The sequence below is a fragment of the Hyla sarda genome, chromosome 4, assembly GCF_029499605.1.
Source record: "Hyla sarda isolate aHylSar1 chromosome 4, aHylSar1.hap1, whole genome shotgun sequence".
Lineage (NCBI taxonomy): Eukaryota > Metazoa > Chordata > Amphibia > Anura > Hylidae > Hyla > Hyla sarda.
This window is the reverse complement of record NC_079192.1, coordinates 216,035,231-216,059,157: the sequence shown is the minus strand read 5'-3', so window position 1 is coordinate 216,059,157 and position 23,927 is coordinate 216,035,231. Positions and strand designations below refer to the sequence as shown.

The 23,927-nt window shown below is 39.7% G+C and overlaps 1 protein-coding gene across 6 annotated transcripts in view; it reads left to right on the top strand.

Moving 5' to 3' along the window:
* RELN (reelin) overlaps nucleotides 1-23,927 on the top strand; it is a 1,155,521-nt gene that overhangs the window by 1,082,502 nt on the left and 49,092 nt on the right. For 5 of the 6 annotated variants that reach the window (XM_056573506.1, XM_056573505.1, XM_056573507.1 and 2 more), the window contains 12 exons: nucleotides 4,624-4,801; nucleotides 5,099-5,292; nucleotides 6,430-6,686; nucleotides 7,446-7,600; nucleotides 10,455-10,669; nucleotides 13,683-13,860; nucleotides 15,617-15,792; nucleotides 15,977-16,080; nucleotides 17,010-17,252; nucleotides 18,009-18,184; nucleotides 18,358-18,431; nucleotides 18,874-19,035. In XM_056573506.1, the coding sequence (XP_056429481.1) occupies nucleotides 4,624-4,801; nucleotides 5,099-5,292; nucleotides 6,430-6,686; nucleotides 7,446-7,600; nucleotides 10,455-10,669; nucleotides 13,683-13,860; nucleotides 15,617-15,792; nucleotides 15,977-16,080; nucleotides 17,010-17,252; nucleotides 18,009-18,184; nucleotides 18,358-18,431; nucleotides 18,874-19,035 (2,112 nt within the window). The remainder of the gene's footprint in view (nucleotides 1-4,623; nucleotides 4,802-5,098; nucleotides 5,293-6,429; nucleotides 6,687-7,445; nucleotides 7,601-10,454; nucleotides 10,670-13,682; nucleotides 13,861-15,616; nucleotides 15,793-15,976; nucleotides 16,081-17,009; nucleotides 17,253-18,008; nucleotides 18,185-18,357; nucleotides 18,432-18,873; nucleotides 19,036-23,927) is intronic. The other variant, XM_056573504.1, reaches the window with a different exon arrangement.

Here is a 23,927-nt window from a genome sequence, read left to right as displayed (position 1 = left end):
CGCATGTCTGGTCATTTTGTGAATCGCGTTCTCAGCACTACGCTTACAGCGTAGTGCTAATGTCGGCTACCTCAGTAGTGTAGCCCTGCGCAGTAGTCTTTACAGAAAAGGGCTTACGTTAGTAGCGTAGCCCTGAGCTGTAACGACAACTGCACATGCGCAGGGCTAAGCTAGGAATGTAAGCCCTGAACTGGAAGGAGAACTGCGCATGTGCATGGTTACGCTACTAACATATGCTATGTTAGCACTACGCTGGCAGCGTTGGGATGCGCAGGCGCACATTTCTGTACCGAACGACGGAACATAATGGGCGTGGAAAGAAGAAACAAGGGGCGGAAGCTAGGACGCCTATGGGCGGAAATAAAAAAAAAAGGGGCATGCACATAGGCGTGAACAAAAAAAAGGATGGGCGGAATTACAAGGAAAAATAGGCCTAAGCACATAATCAGGCCGCAAAGTATTAGGGGAATGGTAGTTTTCACCGACCGAACAACAGGAAATAAGCAACAACGTGAGCCAGACAGGACGCCAACTCAGGGAACAACAACGCTAATGGATAAGGCGCATACAGTACAGGGGTGTTATGTGAAGTCATCAAGGGAAGAGGTAAAAAGTTGGTGAAATAAGCACTAGGCAGCGGAGTACCCCTTTAATTTGGCAAGCAGGAATTCTATCAATGTCTAAGCAATTATTTAATGCTTTGATAGATTATGAGTCTTGATTCTTCTGCAGGTAGAATGATGTCTCACAATATCCTAAAACTATAATCTCAATATCGAGATAATTAATTATTTTATTTTATTAATTTATTCGCCAATCTAAATGGTATAATCCCATCCACATTTTCCCAATTAGTTTTAATTAAATGGAATACCATTTTTGTATCTCTTACCAAAACTTTGTAAGTAACTTTGTTACTTCTGCTCTGAGGAACACTGAACGGTCCATCTCATCTCAGGGACAGCCATTGAGTCGGTACCGTTTGATCAATCCGGCTGGCAGGGATCTACATGGCTTTCATGGCTTCCATCTTGTGGACCTCTTTCCTTTGTCTTGGTGTGCTCTCTACAGCACAGCCTACAGTTCAGAGTACAGCCTCCAGTCTAGTTCAGTTAGAGTAGTTCAGAGTAGTTCCCAGTTCCCTAACATCTGGTTTACCAGACTTTTTAATTAGTTAGACACACCCTCCTAAATTGGAATTCCCCAATCAATGTAGGTTGGGCGTGTAGAAGAAGCAAGAGATAATCCAGCACTTCATAAAAAGTTGCAGCTTTATTTTAATCCAAATCCAACATACAAACTTCACACGATAAGACCGACACCCTCCCTCGTCATACGCGTTTCAAACGCATGTCACTGAGGAAGAGCGCGCATGCGCTTTAAGCGCGTATGACGAGGGAGGGTGTCGGTCTTATCGTGGGAAGTTTGTATGTTGGATTCGGATTAAAATAAAGCTGCAACTTTTTATCCAATGCTGGATCATCTCTTGCTTCTTCTACGATCCTATCAGCACCGAGCTAAGTGCGGACCCGTGCACGGGAACATTGGAGGTGAGCTGTACAACATATTTGCTTTGTCTAGGTTGGGCGTGTACATATGGTAATGATTATGACATCACTATAATACCCAGAATTCCTTTCCTGTCAGTGTAATGTCACCTACCCATCCACTAGGGGATGCTATTGCATAAGCAATTAGCATCATTACCATTAAAGGAGTAGTCCAGTGGTGATTCAGTGGTGAGCAACTTATCCCCTATCCTAAGGATAGGGGATAAGTTGCAGATCGCGGGGGGTCCGACCCCTGGGGCCCCCTGCGATCTCCTGTACGGAGCCCTGACAGCCCGCTGGAAGGGGGCGTGTCGACCTCCGCACGAGGCGGCGGCCGACACGCCCCCTCAATACAACTCTATGGGAGAGCCGAAGCGCTGCCTTCGGAAATCTCCGGCTCTGCCATAGAGATGTATTGAGGGGGCGTGTCGGGGCCCCGTACAGAGAGATCGCAGGGGGCCCCAGCGGTCGGACCCCCCGCGATCTCAAACTTATCCCCTATCCTTAGGATAGGGGATAAGTTTTTCACCACTGGACTACCCCTTTAAGGGTTAACTGTCAATAATTGGTCTTAAACAAACATTCCACACTTGACATATGGAACAATAATTAACAAACAGGGGTTATTTTTGACATCTATAATAATCAAAACCCTATGGGACCTATAGCACTGAAAAAAAAAAGTAAAAAAAAAGTGTTAACCCCTTAACGACGCAGGACGTATATTTACGTCCTGCGCCGGCTCCCGCGATATGAAGCGGGATCGCGCCGCGATCCCGCATAATATCGCGTCGGTCCCGGCGCTAATCAACGGCCGGGACCCGCGGCTAATACCACACATCGCCGATCGCGGCGATGTGCGGTATTAACCCTTTAGAAGCGGCGGTCAAAGCTGACCGCCGCTTCTAAAGTGAAAGTGAAAGTGACCCGGCTGCTCAGTCGGGCTGTTCGGGACCGCCGCGGTGAAATCGCGGCGTCCCGAACAGCTGATCGGACACCGGGAGGGCTCTTACCTGCCTCCCCGGTGTCCGATCGACGAATGACTGCTCCGTGCCTGAGATCCAGGCAGGAGCAGTCAAGCGCCGATAATGCTGATCACAGGCGTGTTAATGCACGCCAGTGATCAGCATAGGAGATCAGTGTGTGCAGTGTTATAAGTCCCTATGGGACCTATAACACTGCAAAAAAAATGTAAAAAAAAAGTGTTAATAAAGGTCATTTAACCCCTTCCCTAATAAAAGTTTGAATCACCCCCCTTTTCCCATAAAAAAAATAAAACAGTGTAAAAAAAATAAAAAATAAACATATGTGGTATCGCCGCGTGCGTAAATGTCCGAACTATAAAAATATATCATTAATTAAGCCGTACGGTCAATGGCGTACGCGCAAAAAAATTCCAAAGTCCAAAAAAGCGTATTTTGGTCACTTTTTATATCATTAAAAAATGAATAAAAAGTGATCAAAAAGTCCGATCAAAACAAAAATCATACCGATAAAAACTTCAGATCACGGCGCAAAAAATGAGTCCTCATACCACCCCATATGTGGAAAAATAAAAAAGTTATAGGGGTCAGAAGATGACATTTTTAAACGTATAAATTTTCCTGCATGTAGTTATGATTTTTTCCAGAAGTGCGACAAAATCAAACCTATATAAGTAGGGTATCATTTTAACCGTATGGACCTACAGAATAATGATAAGGTGTAATTTTTACCGAAATATGCACTGCGTAGAAACGAAAGCCCCCAAAAGTTACAAAATGGCGTTTTTTTTTCGATTTTGTCGCACAATGATTTTTTTTTCCGTTTCGCCGTGCATTTTTGGGTAAAATGACTAATGTCACTGCAAAGTAGAATTGGCGACGCAAAAAATAAGCCATAATATGGATTTTTAGGTGGAAAATTGAAAGGGTTATGATTTTTAAAAGGTAAGGAGGAAAAAACGAAAGTGCAAAAACGGAAAAACCCTGAGTCCTTAAGGGGTTAATAAAGGTCATTTAACCCCTTCCCTAATAAAAGTTTGAATCACCCCCCTTTTCCCATAAAAAAAATAAAACAGTGTAAAAAAAATAAAAATAAACATATGTGGTATCGCCGCGTGCGTAAATGTCCGAACTATAAAAATATATCATTAATTAAGCCGTACGGTCAATGGCGTACGCGCAAAAAAATTCCAAAGTCCAAAAAAGCGTATTTTGGTCACTTTTTATACCATTAAAAAATGAATAAAAAGTGATCAAAAAGTCCGATCAAAGCAAAAATCATACCGATAAAAACTTCAGATCACGGCGCAAAAAATGAGCGCTCATACCGCCCCGTACGTGGAAAAGTAAAAAAGTTATAGGGGTCAGAAGATGACATTTTTAAACGTATAAATTTTCCTGCATGTAGTTATGATTTTTTCCAGAAGTGCGACAAAATCAAACCTATATAAGTAGGGTATCATTTTAACCGTATGGACCTACAGAATAATGATAAGGTGTAATTTTTACCGAAATATGCACTGCGTAGAAACGGAAGCCCCCAAAAGTTACAAAATGGCGTTTTTTTTTTTCAATTTTGTCGCACAATGATTTTTTTTTCCGTTTCGCCGTGCATTTTTGGGTAAAATGACTAATGTCACTGCAAAGTAGAATTGGCGATGCAAAAAATAAGCCATAATATGGATTTTTAGGTGGAAAATTGAAAGGGTTATGATTTTTAAAAGGTAAGGAGGAAAAAACGAAAGTGCAAAAACGGAAAAACCCTGAGTCCTTAAGGGGTTAATATAAATAAAAAATGTTGGTGCTGGGCACTCTGGATGTCAGCCCCGCCTATATATGGCTTCTTATAAATGAAAGCAACACACGCCTGTAAATTTTGATTTTTAGCGTATCTGCACCAAAATCTGTCAACCTGTTGTTGGTGAGTCATATTTTTAGCCCAAACAACAGGTTAGACAAAAAGTGGCACAAATTTTGGTACATCATGTACAGAATTGTCCATGCGCCAACATTTTGGAGCAAAACAAACCAGAAAAATGTTGGACATGGTTTTATTTATTTCCCCCTTAATGTTGCTTTTACTTTTTTAGGTGTGATGACTACTGGGATGGGATTTACTGTGATGAACCTGAGGTATCTTTACCAACACAATTGAAAGACACATTTAATAGAGCGCCAGCTAGCCAGAACTGGCTAACAGTAAGCGGTGGCAAACTCAGCAGTGTCTGTGGTGCAGTAGCATCAGGAATGGCTCTTCACTTTAGTGGGGTGAGTGTGAATTTTGCCTTTTTTAGTTCTTCTCATAAACTGCCTGTACTTGTTTCAACTCCTAGTAGCTATAGGTAAACCCTTCAATATATGTATTATACTTTGGTTAAATGAGGGAAGGGCATGGTTTTCGAAGCTGTGCTACATACAGTAAAAATATCTAGGTGTCAAAAACGAGTGGCATTGATTTAGGTTAAACTGAACTTTTAAGATGTAAATAAAGTTTGGAGTTATATTTATGGAGCTAGTAACTAACATGTGTAATGAATATGCGTTTTTTCATACTGTTTTTCACAGGGCTGTAGTCGCCTCTTGGTCACTGTGGATCTAAATCTTACAAGCGCTGAGTTCATTCAGTTTTATTTCATGTATGGCTGCCTTATAACACCCCACAGTCGTAATCAAGGTGTATTGCTGGAGTATTCTGTAAATGGCGGCATTACCTGGAACCTATTAATGGAAATTTTTTATGATCAGTATAGCAAACCAGGGTATGTATTGAAAATCAATTTTACTATATCCACACACCAATTGGTCACAGCACAGAAGCAGCAGACTCCAAAGTAAAGCAAGCTGTTGTCTTTTATTTGTTACCAGAAGTGCAATGTTTCGGCTATATGTTAGCCTTTGTCATGTTTTGACAAAGGCTAACATATAGCCGAAACGTTGCACTGCTGGTAACAAATAAAAGACAACAGCTTGCTTTACTTTGGAGTCTGCTGCTTTTGTGCTGTGACCAATTGGTGTGTGGATGTCGATATACTGGACTGGTTATCCGGACCATCACCTGCACTAAACAGCTGGGGCCCAGTGCTGTTCTCCCTCTTCTCTGCATGTCAATTTTACTATAGCTTTAGGAGACTCTCCTAGTATCTACAGATTTTAACTTTTGCCATAAATTTAAGTCAGTAAAATTCACCACATGTTACTGTTGCCTTATACTTTACATTCAACCAAATAACACAATTTAAATTGACTGATATTATCATTAGTTTCAGACATGATAAGTAGATCTTAGGAATTGTTAATGTTATTACTAAATTAAAATAAAATTAAGTGTAAAAGTACAAAAAACAGCTAACCTTATACCTTGTATTACCCTCTGACAGTTGAATATTGGTGCTTGTGGAGCAGAGCATACTTATATATTGTTATATCACAGCTCCCCCTACTGTCAGTCTATAAAATAACACAATCTCTTGCATTTAATGGCACTATACTAGCGTGTTAGGAAATTGCATAAACTGTTGTCTTCCTAATTTTAAAGCACATTCGATCAGATCAATTTGTAGAGTTGCAGAAAATGTCAATAATTCACACCCTGCATTTTCTTGGGGCAGCAGACACACCCTGCCGTAAGATGGCCTGTGTCTATTAACCAAAAAAAAGGTGAAAACACAAATATTAGTTTCCTGCACATTTCCTGTTTATTTATTTAGATGTTTCCACTTGTATAGTATATAAATATTCAGATATTGTTTTTTTTTTTTTAATATAAAAAAAAATGTGAAGCAGACCTTTTTGTGTATGGATTACTTTAAATGCCAAAGTTTCTTCAAATGCTATTTCCTGCCTTTAGAAATGGGACACCATTATGAGCTATTTATTGATACTGTATTTCCTTGCAGCTTTGTGAATATTCTCCTACCTCCTAGTGCTAAGACAGTTGGCACTCGATTTCGCTGGTGGCAGCCTAAGCATGATGGTTTAGACCAAAATGATTGGGCAATCGACAATGTCTTGATATCTGGTTCTGCAGATCAGAGCACAGTGATGTTAGACACATTCAGCAGTGCTCCACTTCCACAACATGAGCACACACCTGCTGATGCAGGCCCCATTGGGAGGATATCCTTTGATTTTTATGGAGAAGAAAAAACTTCAGGTAATTTAATTAACAGTATAATTATATTAGCTGCTATCATGTCAGTGTTTTATTTCTTTTTTCAAATTAATAGAGCAACAGTCAGACTGCAGCCATTATATAAAAAAACTGAAATATTTTAAAATCCATAACATTTGCTGTAGCATCATTAAGGCTGGGTTCACTTCTAGCAGTAGCATGGCGAGTAGCCAGTTACTACAACTCTGCAAAAATCCACATGAATTGCTGTGGTTTTGCCATGCGGCAAATGGCAGTGTGTTTTTGTACAAATAAAACCTATTTTACCTGTAAAAACCATGCGATCGATAATGCTGGATGCATACCACATTTTTGCATCCTGTTGAAACATCCCGTTGTTTTGGTAGAGCAAATTTACCATTAAACAGATGAATCCATGATGAAGTGTCTAGGCCCTTACTGTATCGCAAAACTGCAATAATTAATGGTAAAACATGAGCTGGTTGCTGTGTAGCGATAGCGGTGAGCATATCACCACTTTATGGGGATCCAGTTTCAGTGGTAAATCAACTGGTTACTGTTAATCTATTGGCAGATTCCAGACAAGATGCAATGCAGTTTTATATCAACTGTTGTAATAAAAAATGTTTAGTTTATTTTTAGTTTAGTTTTTACATGATATACACATTTATATAAAATTATGTCAGCATGACAGAAAATCTGCTTTCTCTTATTGCTTATAACATTTTGGAATGTTTTATTTTTTTTCACATAATTTATAAACTTTTTTGTATTTATAAGTGAATGAGCATTGGCTTTTCCATGATGACTGCAGTATTGAGAGATTCTGTGACTCACCTGATGGTGTTATGATCTGTGGAAGTCATGATGGAAGAGAAGTGTACACAGTAACCCATGATCTGACACCTGCAGAAAACTGGATCATGCAGTTTAAGGTAAATATAGTAATTCTTTTTTTTTTCCCATTACCTCCTTTTGTGTTGTATTTCATTATATTTTTAATCCTTAATAATATTTTTTGGGTTGTGCCATACATTTTATTGCAAAATGAAAAGTGTCAATTGGTCACACAAAAAACAAGCCTTCCTATGGGTCTGTGTATGGAAAAATTAAAGTTATGTCTCTTAAAAGGTGAGGGGGAAAACGTAAACGCAAAAAAGGAAACGGCACAATGGGCTGTGGTCTTAAGGGGTTAAAATAATATCTACTACCTGCAGGGCCAGATAAGGGTGTCTACCATGGGGCCCTCGACCAACTTTAGTTAAAAATAATGGCATTACCACAATAAAGAAAGGGCACAATTATAGCATGCACCTGCAACTGTGCCCACTCAGACTTATGTATTGGTACATAATATAAGCCACCTTAAGTATTAATACACAGACCTGTGCTGTCCACATGCTGCTGCCAGCCTGTATAAGCTGTCTTAGGCTAGGTTTCCACAGTTTGTTTGTTTTTTTACAAAAACGCCAATAAAAATGCCCATTCTGCCGCATGGCGTTTTTTTTGGGGGGTGAAAAAACGCTGCGGCCAGATGTTAGCTGCAAGTCAATAGGGAACTGCAAAATTCCATATCCACTTGGCGTTTTTCAGTTTGGCGTTTTTTATCCTTTTGGCGTTTTTGGGCTCCTTGGCAGTTTATAAAAAACGTCTTCTTGTCGAGACTTTGGCATTTTTCGGGGGAAATCTTGGCATTTTCCTCCCATAGAGGTCTATGGGAGTGAAGATACGCCAAGAAAAATGCCATGTGGGTATTAACTTTGGCAATTTTTTCAGGCGTTTTTTTATTGGCTGTCTGGGCATGCTGGGAGTTGTAGTTTTGCACCAATTGGAGGCTCCCTGTTTAGGTAGACATTGCATTATGGGCGCTCTCCCCTGCAGAGAGCGCAAAAAATGTCCTAACCCATTTTTTGTGTTTTTTTTTCTTCTCGTTTCAGATCCATGTGTGCAGAGGATTACGACGGATTCGATGGATTACGACAGATGAACTTAACTTGGTTAACGAGGGCTGTGGGGGAGTGTTTTTTAAAATAAAATAATTTTTCCAATGTGTTGTGTTTTTTTTTATTGAATATTCAGGCTTAGTAATGGAGGCTGTCTAATAGACGGAATCCATTACTAAGCCAGAACTTAGCGTTAGCCCCAAAAACAGCTGGTGCTAACCCCCAATTATTACCCCAGTACCCACCGCCACAGGGATGCCGGCAAGAGCCAGTACCAACAGGCCCAGAGCATCAAAAATGGTGCTCCTGGGCCTAGGCGGTAACAGGCTGGCGTTATTTAGGCTGGAAAGGGCCAGTTACAATGGTCCCCGCCCATCCTGGTAACGTCATGCTGTTGCTGCTTGGTTGGTATCTGGCTGATACTGAAAATAGGGGGAACCCTATGCATTTTATTTTTTATTTATTTATGGGAAAAAAACGCATAGGGTTCCCTGTATATTCAGTATCAGCCAGATACCAACAAAGCAGCAACAGCCTGACGTTACCAGGGTGGGTGAGGACCATTGTTACTGGCCCTCCCCAGCCTAAATAACGCCAGCCTGTTACCGCCATTTTTGATGCTTCGGGCCTGTTGGTATCGGCTCTTACCGGCACCCCTGTGGCGGTGGGTACGGGGGTAATAATTGGGGGTTAGCGCCAGCTGTTTTTGGGGCTAACGCTAAGCCCTGGCTTAGTAATGGAATCCATCTATTAGACAGCCTCCATTACTAAGCCTGAATATTCAATAAAAAAACGCAACACATTGGAAATTTTTTTTTTTAAAACACTCCCCCACAGCCATCATTAACCATTTTATTAAAAATGAAGTTCATCCATCGTAATCCATCAAATCCGTTGTAATCCTCTGCATACATGGATCTGAAATGAGAAGAAATAAAAAAAAACACAAAAAAATGGGTTAGGACATTCTTTGCGCTCCCTGCAGGTGAGAGAGCCCATAATGCAATGTCTACCTAAACAGGGAGCCTCCAATTGGTGCAAAACTACAACTCCCAGCATGCCCAGACAGCCAAAGGCTGTCTGGGCATGCTGGGAGTTGTAGTTTAGCAACAGCTGGAGTCTCGCTGTCTGGGTAGACACTGGCAGAAGGGTCTGTTCCCATTATCCAAAATGGACAATGTGAACAGAGCTTCAGACATACTAGCCTGAATCCCGTCTGTAGCTCCGCCCCCATTGATGTCATCGCTAGGGGGCAGAGCTACACGGACCGGCGGTGACAGAAACGAGGGAGGTAAGTGGACCTCCTGTTCTGTATACACTATATACAGCTATCTGTAGATAGCTGTATATTCTATATACCACCCAAAGGGGCTATAGGAGTAGGGAGTCCTGTCAGTCTGGTGCCAGGATTCCCGACTCCTGTATAGTATACACGGGTACACTATGCACCCCTGTATAATATAGGGCTTGGGGAGGTGAGTAGTGATGCTGTACATCACTCCTCATCTCCCTACACTCTGTACTCTCTGGGTACAAATTTGGCTGTTTCCATACACAGGGGAAACGCCAGAAAAACTGCCAAAACGCAGGAAAAACCAGTGACAGATTTTCTAGGGTTTTTGCTAGCATTTTTTTAGGTGTACAAAAAAAAACAAGTGGAAACCTAGCCTTATAGAGATCTTACAACTTTTAAACAATGGAAACTGAGTAGAAGGCTATTACCGTATTTATATATATTTTATTGTATTATATTATATATGAATGATTTTGTTTTACCATTACTGCACCATTGACAGTTGCTTCTTTCATGGTAAATTTACATTTTATTGTGCTTGTTACATAATAGATAGCAGTTGGATGCAAGACCTCAGAGAAGAATGTGCCGAACAATGTACATGTTCAATATTCCACTGACTTTGGTGTAAGCTGGAGCTACCTAGTTCCTCAGTGTTTACCTGCAGACCCTAAATGCTCTGGGATCGTGTCACAGCCATCAGTGTTTTTTCCAGCTAAGGGATGGAAACGTGTCATCTATCCTCTGCTGGTTAACCTTATTGGAGAGTGAGTCATTGAACTATGGTTTGCCTTACCTTTTGTTAAAAATGCATGTACCTCAATCTATGAAAACTGCATGAGGTGTTTCCTTTTCATTCTAAATTATTTATATGTTCAGTATATATCAGCAGGGAGTGGAAGAACATCAAGGTTTACGGATTTATTTATTTATTTTTAACTAACACATTTTGATTAAATCCAATGACAATTGTACTGATTTCTCATTGATTTCTGATGGGAGATTGTTTTTCCATTTTTGCAAAAAAAGATTCAGAAATAGATGGAAAACTGGTATATAGAAATATGTTTCCTATCTATTTCAATACAAATCATTAAGCTATGTTAGACCAAAAGAAGATCCGAGAATCTATACTTGAAGATCGACCCATAAGCCTCTGTTCACACAGTGTAATTTCAGGCTTATTTTATAAGAAGTAAAAAAAAAAAAAAGAGTCTGTGAAAGCTATGATAATGTGCATTAATAAATACTCCTTCACCAGTGAAAAAATCCTTCACCAGTGAAAAACACTTTTGCACCAGCAGTAAATCAACAGTACAGTGCAGCAATGAATACTTCTCTGCAACACATGTAGTAAACCAACACCACAATGCAGCTATAAATGCTGCATCATCTATAGTAGACCAACAGTACAATGCAGCAACCAATACTTCACCACCTGTAGTAAACCAACACCAACAGTGCAGCAATAAATACCGCACCACCTGTAGGAAACCTACACCACAGTGCAGCAATAAATACTGCACCACCTGTAATAAACCATCATCACAGTGCAGCAGTCCTGTTCTCATTCTCATTCCTTTACCCAAATGGAAGTTTACATCCCTTCCGACCCCTCTTTTCCTTAAAGAAAATCTGTCATCAGTGCCACCTGCACTAACCTGTCAGCACAGAAAGGTAGTGCATGTGACACTGATGACAAGGATACTTACCTGGTCCATTCTGTGGTTCTCCCGCAATCTTCCGTTCCAAGGCCAACTTGGAGCATGGGCGGAGCTTAGTGAAGTTACTTTGTGGGTACCACTGCTAGCAAACAGCCGGGGTGACGTCACTAAGATCCACCTATGCCCCAGGTTGGCCCTGGTACAGAAGATACGGCAGAAGATTGTGGAAAAACCACAGCATGGAACAGGACTAGGTAAGTATCGTTGTGATCAGTGTCATCTGCACTACCTGTTTGTACCTGTTTGGTAGCAGTGGGACCCAGCAGAGAAGCAGGAGCAGAGACGTCTTGAAGCTCCGCACATGCTCCAAGATAGTGGTAGAACCAGAGCACTGAATGGGATCAGGTAAGGATTGTTGTTATCAGTGTCGCCTACACTACCTGTCTGTACTGACTGGTTAGTACAGGTGAAACTGATGACAGATTTCCTTTAAGTGAATAGCTGTCTGTGTAATGCATAAATGGGCTCTTTGTTATGGCTTACAAAGAGTGGATCCCCTTCTATGACATCCATATGCCCAATAAAGACATATGGATAGAGGTCATCTTTATGAGACAACCCGTTTATGTTCCATTTCCTTCTCAGTGTATTATCTGCAGTGTATTCCTACTGGTTTTTAAATAGATAGTTTATACATATTTTTCTGGGAGTAGAATAAACTAGTGGCAAAAGACAGGTTGACTCAGCTCAAGTTGTAGATCAAATCGCCTTCTTTATTAGACCACAGCTACAAAGATAGTGTATGATTAAGGCCAGCACCTGGCCGAAACGCGTCACATCCTGCCATGTACTGTTGATCTGTGTAGCTGTGGTCTAATAATGAAGGCGATTTGATCTGCAACTTGAGCTGGAGTCAACCTGTCTTTTGCCATTTACCTGGGGTGTAGTCCGCACCTTCTCCTTGCTCATTTATCTTGGCTTTGGGGTGAGCTGAGTCTATCTATCCATTTATAGAATAAACTAGTATATTAAATCATGTATCAAACTGAGGGAGATTTACCTTTTGGATTTATGCCTGTGTGTCAGAGCAAATAATATCAGCATGGTGTTCTGTACACCAGCCATATGTCAGACAGTGACAACAGCTGTGAGTGAATTAACAAGGATCAGCACATGCGTAAGAGGGGTTATTCCCAACTATTACTTTGGATATACAGTATTCAATATTTGTTATAATTTATTATAACACTGTATCTTATTTAAAAAAAAGTATATTTAGATAAATAATATTTTTGTTTTAGCCCTACACCATGTCAGCCTTATCAGTTTTCTATATGGGTCATCTTTCTAATATGTCAAATAAAACCAATAAGCGCTCTTGAAAACATGAGGTAAACGTTGAAATAAAGGGGTACTCCGGGGAAAAACTTTTTTTTTAAATCAACTGGTGCCAGAAAGTTAAACAGATTTGTAAATTACTTCTATTAAAAAATATTTATCCTTCCTGTACTTATTAGCTGCTGAATACTACAGTGGAAATTCTTTTCCGTTTGAAACACAGAGCTGTCTGCTGACATCATGAGCACAGTGCTCTCTGCTGACACATCTGTCCATTTTAGGAACTGTCCAGGGTAAAAGGAAATCCCCATAGCAAACATATGCTGTTCAGCACAGTTCCTAAAATGGACAGAGATGTCAGCAGAAAGCTCTGTGTTTCAAAAAGAAAAGAATTTCCGCTGTAGTATTCAGCAGCTAATAAGTACAAGTAATTTTTTAATAGAAGTCATTTACAAATCTGTTTAACTTTCTGGCACCAGTTGATTAAAAAAAAAAGTTTTTCACCGGAGTACCCCTTTAACTTGCTTTGCCAACTCTTCACATTTTCACCCTGTTTGCAGGAGATATTTTTTGCATACATTGCAGTCAATTAATTTATGTTTCACTATTTGTTGATTCTATTCATTGTAAACCTTTCAGTTTGCCACCCTATCCATGTATCTTGATAGGCTTAAAAAGGCAAAATGTCTTGTTGGAGCAAACTCTCCTTTTCCAGCACTTAACAGCCTATTTTGCAATCCCTTCTGTAACCCTTTGTTAACTGTACTTTTCCTTGTAGCCCTGTCAGGTTTCGATTTTACCAAAAGTATTCAGATATGCAATGGGGAATTGACAATTTATACATTGGACCTGGCTGCACTGACAACTGTAATGGTCATGGGGATTGCTTAAAGGAGCAATGTATTTGTGATCCAGGATACTCTGGGCCAAACTGTTATCTATCCCATCCACTAAAGGTGAGTGTTATAGATACATTGATGGAAATTTACTGGACAAAAGCTGCCAGAAATGTGGTGTTTGCATTTTTAAAAGGTGTGTGGATAGGTGAAGTAGTATAATATTATCACCGAATCAGATATCAAGTCTATAAGCCAAATGATCAAATCACAGAATATTAGACCAATTAAAATATAAATTTTAATACGAGCCCATAAAACAAGGGTACCACAAAATTAATGACAAACAAAAATAATTGATAAAATAAGGTGAAAAGGTCACCATAAAAGATACAGATGTGTCTGATAAAGCACATAACACAGATCACGTCGACCACTCCTGGGTCCGAATAAGATATAAACCAAATTCTCAATAAGTATAAAATATATGCGTCTAGCCAGCCCTAGCCCCAGATGACACAGAGAGGGGTACAGGGAGGGACAACAGGGGGGCCGGGGTCGGGAGCCTATCACTCCCTACAATAATCCCTGTTACCTGCCCTAATCCTAGGTGGAATTGTCGCCCTGAAAAGGACGTTCCCGCATCGGAACCTCCTATTCTATGCTGTATTATCCCTGCACACAACTAACTAACTGGCTATTCAATTGACTGCCTCTCTGACCGGGCAAAGCCCTAAATACTACGTGCAGAATAAATACACAATAGATATAGATAATGAGAGGGATAAAGATTATTACCACTGAGAGATATTAATAGTAAACAGTATATGGGTGTAGATAGAGACCCCACTAGTATATATCTAGATGATGCTGATAATATGCTGATTAAAGTGATTAGCTTGACCTGATGCACGTTATTAGTACACAGATGTATGTGAATGTGACAAATACATGTAGCAAAGTAATTAGCTGAACATAATGCAAAATATTAGTACACAAATAAAAGCAGAAGCAGCAGGTACATATAGCAAAGCATAAATTGTTAGTGCGTACAAATAACAGGTATAAATGCTATATACACAATACTCACATGGTGGATATAGCACAGACAACGAGTACAGGTGGTAGATACACCACACATGCATATAAGCCAAAAGCCATGCAATGCAAAAACTAGTGCATAGGTGCTGATATCAGATGGTAGATGCAACCACTAATAGTTATACACATATACTCCCAGGGCACCATAAACCAACTATTCAATGCAACCTCTTTGCAACCTCAATGCAACCTCAGATAAATTGTATACTTATGCAGGTAGCTGTCCCATTATTGGCAACAGTCAAACTCTCAACGCGTTTCTCCCATCACGGTCATCAGGAGAGTAATAGGATGTAGACAAGGTAAAATGAAGATAGAGATGTGGCTCAAACCCCCAGCGTTCCCCTATGTGGAGATCCCATCTCGAGTGGTGGCGGTTCATGTTTGAATATCACTGGATATCAGTCTTACTATATATATATGCAAAATGTGATGTCATGGATATGCCCACTTGTGATATCACGCCACGCCCCCTCCATTCATGTCTATGGGAGGGGGTGTGGTGTAACATCACGAGGGTGTGGCCCCGACGTCACATCTCGGGCTTGGAGGCAGCGCCCGGCACAGAATGTTGGATGCTGGACTGAGATCGCAGGGGACCCCTGCGATCATACATCTTATCCCTTGTCCTTTGTATAGGGGATAATATGTAGAAATCTGGAATACCCCTTTAAGAAAGCCCCCCCCCCCCCCCCCAATATGTTTGCAGGCAATATGTTTGTATATAGGCATTTGTTGATTATTCCCATTGTAAAATTATTGTTCTGCTTTACAGACTTTTCTAAAGGAGCGCTTTGACAGTGAAGAACTGAAACCTGATTCCTGGCTGTTTATGGAGGGGGGAAAACCCTGTACTGATTGTGGTATCTTAGCTGAGGACACTGCCCTTTATTTTTGGTCATCTTCTGTTCGGCAAACAGTCACCCAGGACCTAGATTTAAGGGGCGCAAAGTAAGGTTCAGTAAAACTGTGTTGTACAATATATTACAGGAAATGTTCTATCTGGAACTATTTTGGTTTTCCAGAAATTGGTAAAATAATAATGGTTGGTTTATCCTTTTCAGTTGATGAGAAACATATGCATCTAAACTATTTAATCTCACTGATAATTTAAAAAAAATCATTCTTATTCTAGGTTTGTTCAATATTGGGCAAGAATTGGCAGTGAAAATATAACATCTTGCCATAGACCAACAAGTAGGAAAGAAGGTGTTCTTTTAGACTATTCAACTAATGGAGGTAGGTTTTTACTGGTTAAGTAAATATATCTTGCATTCTACAAGAAAAAGTTTTTGTGTGCAAACCTTTGATATGTTAAAATTATGTTAAGAAGAGGTTATTAAAGGTAATAATAATAAACATGTAGTATATATCTATATATATTTGACAATGCCTATTGCCTACAACAGAGCCACCATTGCTTGCCACAATTACCCATTACTACAAAACAAAGTAGAAGCAATCCATGGTGCAATGCTGTTATGATTCAGCAAACGCTTAGTGTGAACTAGCGCTTACCCTGGTTGGTTGTGCTAATCTAGACAGAACTTTGGAAAAGACATGTAATAGTATAATTGGAGCTTCTGCAGCCTTTCCACCAACAACAGTGCAATACTCCAAATTTCCTCTAACAACAATGGAATACTTCTGCACTGAGGGAACTTAAAGGCAATGTGACCTGTGAAACGCGTTGCATGCTGGGTATTAAACAAATGTTCACCTGTCCATGGTTATTTTGAAGTTCCCTCAGCACCGAAGTATCCCATTGTTGTTGGTGGAAATTTGGAGTATCACAATTCCCTATTGTCTGCTAAAGTACTCCCATCCAGTGTAGGCCACGTTTTCCTCCATGCTCCTGCACAAGTTCCCCTCCACTTTGTTGTTAATGTCCTAATATGCCTTTCACAGCTGAAGTGCATTGTTTACACCTCGACATTATTTATTTTTTTGCTAATAAATTGGGTGGCCAAAACAAGTAGAAGCTCTCATATAATGTCTGAAATGTTGTTAATGTTTAATGCATTCCAATAATAGACAATACTTCTGAGACCTTGTATTATAAGTGAATGAATATTTCCATTGAATCATATCTGCCAATATATACCTCTGTGCGGCAATTTGGAATATGATGGCACTAATAATTACACCATACATCAATTTTTTTGTAGGTATCTCTTGGACATTGCTACATGAGATGGATTACCAGAAATACATGGCAGTCCGCTATGATTATATCCTTCTTCCAGAACATGCCCAAACTAACACAACTCGTCTGCGATGGTGGCAACCCTTTACTATCAGCAATGGCTATGTGGTTCTAGGTTCAGATCGATCTCAGTGGGCCCTTGACAACATATTAATTGGGGGAGCCGAGATCAACCCGAGCCAGCTAGTAGACACATTTGATGATGGTATGCTTATAACTGTGTTAAATATCAGTGTGGATAGATAATTCCACTCTATTATCTTCTCATACCAGCTTTACCTTTCTTCATCTTCCTCAGTGCTTTGCTAATATTACACTACTGACTTTGCTGTGGTTCTAATGCTAAACATATCAGTTTTATTAATGGTTGTAAATTACCAATAAAGTTTAAAGGGGTAGTAAAGAATATTTTTCTTTAGCCTCGAGTCCATGATGCCAAGTTATAATATTGTGTAATATGCTTCTATTACCTCAATGTGCCACTTTGTCCTTTCTTTTTTAATTTTTTAACTGTTGTCTCTGACCTTTCCCAGCATTTGATGCTGCTAGAGACAATGGGCCTCATTTACTAAGAGTAAATGAGGCCCAATATGTCATAAGGCACATGGTCTAAACAGGTTGTGGCTATGCTGCAGTGGGTGGGTGGATAGCAGGATTTTCTGAAGTAATGCTATTCACCAACCCTCTGGAGCATAACCATCCGGGGGGGACACCATATGACTTATGACATGTCGTCTCTGGCCACATGGAATGCTGGGAAAGGTTAGAGACAACTGTAAAGTAAAAAGACTAAGACTTGCACTACATCACTTCCGGATCTGAGCATGAAAATGGGACGAAGCGGTGCACAGAGGTAATAGAAGCCTATTTACTTTGCATCACGGGCGCAAAGCCCCTTCAACTAGCAGATTTTCAGCTATTTGTTATATCATAAAATGATTCATATTTGTCCTCCTACTAGAAGGTACGTCCCATGATGAACACTGGAGCTTCTACCCCAATGCTGTAAGAACAGCTGGTTTCTGTGGCAACCCATCATTTCATCTTTATTGGCCAAACAAAAAGAAGGATAATACACACAATATATTGTCTTCTAGGGAGCTCATTATACAACCTGGCTATATGATACAGTTCAAGGTAAGAGTTATATTCAACAATTTACATTTTATGTATGTCTTCTGAAGATGTATAAATGCTTGATGTGATACATTACATTGTTTCATGTCCCACTGCTTCTTGTTTTTATTATTCCCATCTATCCAGATAGTTTATGTTTAGTCCATGACTCTGCTTTTCTTATATTTTTTCAGATTGTTGTCGGTTGTGAAACAAATTCATGTGTTGATCTTCATTCAGTTATGCTTGAGTATACAAAGGATGCCCGGTAAGACTACCAACACAAAGTTACCTTTCAATATTATAAGAATAAACACATTGCTGAAGGTAGTCTACAGGTCAGCTCTTCTACATTTAGGTATTGTAAACTGATAGTTATTACTAGAGATGACTGAATCTTTGCCTAGTCATTGTTCCATCAATAGGCAAACTTTCTATTAACAAGCCTTATTAACTGCATATAACTCAAAGGAGCCCAATTCTGAACTATGGATCTGTATTTCTGTTCACAAAGTATAAAATAAAGCAAGAGTTGGTCTGCAGTAGAAAATTCAACCATTGTCGAAATACCAACAACACAATTTTTTAAAGTGTACTTATGACTGTTCATTACTATTCAAAGGATTTGCATTTGTGGAGAATAACATTTTCACAATTTTGGAATTTTTTCCATTAAAATGACCTTTCCCTATGTTTGTTATTTTTAACAGAACGGATTTATGGCAGCTGGTTCAGACGCAGTGTCTTCCTTCCTCATCAAATAGCATTGGCTGCTCTCCATTCCAATTCCATGAAGCCACAGTCTATAACTCCATCAATAGCTCAGTGTGGAAAAGAGTTACACTGCAACTTCCAGACTATGTTTCTTCCAGGTATGAAGTAGTCATAGGAAACCATAACAATAATTCTCTTAATATATTCTTTCAGTTGAAATGTTTTTAGCATGATCAGAATTTCCATTTGAATAGCATTTTATTGAGCTGGGCAGCAAATATTTTGGGGAAGATTTATCAAAATCTGTCTACAGGAAAGGTTGCTAAGTTGCCCATAGCAACCAATCAGATTGCTTCTTTCATTTCTGAAAAGGCCTCTGAAAATTTTAAGAAGCGATCTGATTGGTTACTATGGGCAACTCAGCAACTTTTCCTCTGGACAGGTTTTGATAAATCTCCCCTTTTTGTTTTATTTTAAAGTATGTTACATATTAGTGCAAAAAAACTCCTTGAAAAGAGACAAACAATAGCTCATGATGTTAACCGTAGAGAATAAAGTGAGTAGATAGTGTTTCTCCAAGTCAGTTACAAACAAAAACAATTGGTAACAAAGTAAAGTAAAATAAGATTCGCTTAAAAAAAGTTAAATTCCTACAAAAACAACTGTGTTATATATACATCCTTCGGCCATAACATTAAAACTGACAGGCTAAGTAAATAACACTGATTATCCACTGGCAGTGGAAACTGACAATATTAGACAGCTAGTATACTGTTCGTTTTTTAAGTTGTGTTAGAATGTGTTGAAAGCAGGAAAAATCGGCAAATGTAAGTATGTGAGTGGCTTTGACAAGGCCCTTATAGTGATTGCTAGACAGCTGGGTCAGAGCATTTCCAAAATGTCTTCGGGGTGTTCCTGATATGCGGTTGTTAGTATCTACCCAAACATAGTCCAAGTAAGGACTAATGATTTACTGGTGACAGGCTTGTGAGTACCCAAGGCTCAATAATATGTGTGGGGAGCAAATGCTGGTATGATCCCACAGAAGAACTATTGTAGCACAGGTTTCTGACAAAGTTAATGCTGACTTGGACAGTAAGGTGTCAGAACATATAGTGCATTGTGTGAAGTATAAAGACAAATCCGAAATATACCCGCACTCACCGCTCAATATGTGACTCGATGCTCCTCCGACCGGGGCTGACCGAGGATACAGGCTGCAGAGATGGACGGCGCTTAGAGGCTAACTACCGGTGTTTTTGCGCAAGGATGCGTTTCATCTGGCCTCATCACGTCATTACGCCTTGCGAAGTTTATAAGGTGGAAAGGAAATTAGTGAGTCTCGTGATCCCTCCAGGTGTGAATCAAGGTAAGACAGAGGAAGTGAGGAAAATAATGGGGAGTGAAACTAGAAACGTCATAGTGACTTTAAACAGGGGTTAGCATAAATAGACAGGCACCTAAATCCTATTATTCTCTGTATAACAAGATACATAACAAACTATCAGGTTTAATTACTTGGTATCTAGTTCTGTTCACTCTTCTTTAATTCTGTTATTCTAATGCTAAACAACCCTGCTTATCAATTTAAAGTTTCAATACTTATCAGACTAATCTATAGATAAATTTTATATCGTATAGATCAATGAACTTTAAAGGACTACAAAAAAGGAGATAAATCCAGTCTATCATTAAGACCTAGGGGACCTTGGGCATATAGCCGCAAGATCCATTGGGCCTCAGCCCTTAATAACCTAGTTTTTCTATCGACTGTACCTTCAATATTTTTCACTATTTCCAGACCTCCGAATCTAATATGATCCATCTTTCCTTCATGTATTTCCCTTATATGCTGTATCATCCTTGGGGACCCATGGCCTGTTTTAATCGAATATAAATACTCCCGTATTCTAAATCGCAACTGTCTGAAAGTTTTACCAATGTAATATCGCATACAACCGCAAACTAGAAAATAAACCACAAACGTGGACCGACAGGTGATAAGTTCGTCCACCGTATAATAGGTGTCTCCCAAGTGTCCTGAACTTGTGCCTGCATTGTATTTACATTGAGAACAGTCTCCACATTTCTTGTTTCCTCTAGGGACCACTTCTTTTAGCCAATTTTCTTTCTAATTTCTGCAGTTCTTTTCATTGTTCATATTCAACTTTTTTCCTAGGGTTATATTTTTTCGATAGGTGATAATAGGTTTGTTCTGAGCCAGTTCTTTCAAATCGTCATCTTCTTCAAGAATATGCCAGTTTCTTTGGATCGCTGTCCTTGTGGTATTATTCATTGCGCTATTTTTAAAAGCAAAACTAAATCTTTTGTTTTTGACCACGTTGTTTTTCTCCCTGTATTGAGAAGTGTCGATCTCGGTACAGAATTGGCTCTCCTAAGCGCATTATTGATAATCATTTAAGGATATCCCCTCCTTACTAACCTTTCGGTCATTGGATTGTTCTGCATACATTTGGGAATCTGTGTTGTTCCTTTTTAAACGGAGGAATTGGCTATATGCGTTGGAGTCTTTTATTTGTTCGGAATGGGAACTGTTGTAATGTAATATGGAATTTTTAGCTATTATCTTACGGTACCCCTTTGTCTTCAAATGATCCACTTCTGCATATATGGTAAGATCTAAGAATTGGATTTGTTCACCTCCATACTCATAAGTAAATGCCATATTCATTTGATTCGATGTGTTTAAATAGGATACAAACTCTGCAAATAGGGACTCACCTCCTTCCCACACTATTAACACATCGTCCACAAACCTTAAAAAAAGCCATTATATTCCTCACATATGAATAAGATTATTGGACTACCGAAACAGATACGAGTGCCTCAGATGAAGACACTCGAGACATCCCTAAGCAGCAAAATGCTAATACTAATGATAATACTCACCCTTTAGAAAACGCATCAGGAGAGGTGGTAGGAGGAACAAGGCCAAGGGGAAAATATTATCAAAAGAGGAAAGGAGTCTCATGGAGGGAATAGAAGAGAATTTAGTGGTGAATATTTCCAATACACCACTTCCCACTGAGGTTACACACCTGCTTTCTAGGGGCTTGAATTTTGTTGATTTATTTAAGGCACTAAGAAAAATCTTTATGAATCACCCCTCCAACACTATTGACACTCATGAAAGCACTATACCTTGCAGAATAGGCCCCTTGGGTTTTTATCCTATTTTTGATTTTTCAGAAGAGGAAAAAAGAAATGTACGGATTTTAGCTGAGTTAGCTGCAGATGATGATTCGCAACTTGATATGGATAAAATACCAGAAGACAATAATGATCCTTTTCGTGCAGGAAAACCCAGCACGTTTAATCCACCCATTATGACAGGAGGTTTGATAGAAATCTTCAGTAAAGCGGTTATGATTGACATAAAGGCTTTGATATATCCTAGTCAGACTGACAACATATCTAACAGTGAAAGAAGAGCTATGAAGTGGCTCGAGTCACATACAGAATTGAAGGTATCTCGTGCAGATAAAGGAGGAGGTGTTGTAGTCTGGACAGTCGAGCAATATGAAACAGAGGCACATCGCCAGCTAGCAGATGCTAGAACATATTGTAAACTTAAAGGGGACCCTACACAAAACATTCTGGAGCAGTTGAAAACCCTTTTAAGGGAATCTGTCACATCTGGAGCAATAGAGAGTAAGACAGCTGAGCGTCTATTCCCATCTCATCCGTACAGACCTAAGTGGTATCTGCTCCCCAAGATCCATAAGTCTGTCACTCCCCCTCCCGGTCGCCCTATTGTGGCCAGGAGGGGGTCAGTGATAGAATTTTTGTCAAAATATATAGACTGTACATTAAGGCCTTTACTCCCACACATGCCCTCCTATGTCAAAGATTCTGGAGATGTGATTCTCTTTACTGATTATTTTCAGTGGCAATCATCATATGCCTTAGCCACTGTGGATGTAGAGAGCCTGTACACCCGCATCCCACATGATGCAGGTGTGCAGGCTGTCGGGTCCATTTTATCCCACACTGAAAAATCTCCAGCATATACGGATTTCATTTGTAATGCACTTAGGTTCATTCTAGAACACAATACTTTTTGTTTTGGTACCGAATGGTAAAAACAAATTGCGGGGACTGCCATGGGGAGTGCAACCTCATGCTCGTATGCAAATTTATTTTTATCGGTCTTTGAGCAACATTGCACGTTTGTCGGTCCACGTTTGTGGTTTATTTTCTAGTTTGCGGCTGTATGCGATATTACACTGGCAAAACTTTCAGACAGTTGCGATTTAGAATACGGGAGCATTTATATTCGATTAAAACAGGCCATGGGTCCCCAAGGATGATACAGCATATAAGGGAAGTACATGAAGGAAAGATGGATCATATTAGATTCGGAGGTCTGGAAATAGTGAAAAATATTGAAGGTACAGTCGATAGAAAAACTAGGTTATTACTGGCAGAGGCCCTATGGATCTTGCGGCTAAATGCCCAAGGTCCCCTAGGTCTTAATGATAGACTGGATTTATCTCCTTTTTTGTAGTCCTTTAAAGTTCATTGATCTATACGATATAAAATTTATATATAGATTAGTCTGATAAGTATTGAAACTTTAAATTGATAAGCAGGGTTGTTTAGCATTATAATAACAGAATTAAAGAAGAGTGAATAGAACTAGATACCAAGTAATTAAACCTGATAGTTTGTTATGTATCTTGTTATACAGAGAATAATAGGATTTAGGTGCCTGTCTCTTTATGTTTACCCCTGTTTAAAGTTACTATGACATTTCTAGTTTCACTCCCCATTATTTTCCTCACTTCCTCTGTCTTACCTTGATTCACACCTGGAGGGATCACGAGACTCACTAATTTCCTTTCCACCTTATAAACTTCGCAAGGCGCAATGACGTGATGAGGCCGGATTAAGCATATCCTTGCACGAAAACAACGTTAGTTAGTCTCTGAGCGCCGTCCATCTCTGCAGCCTGTATCCTCGGTCAGCCCCGGTCGGAGGAGCATCGAGTCACATATTGAGCGGTGAGTGCGGGTATATTTCGGATTTG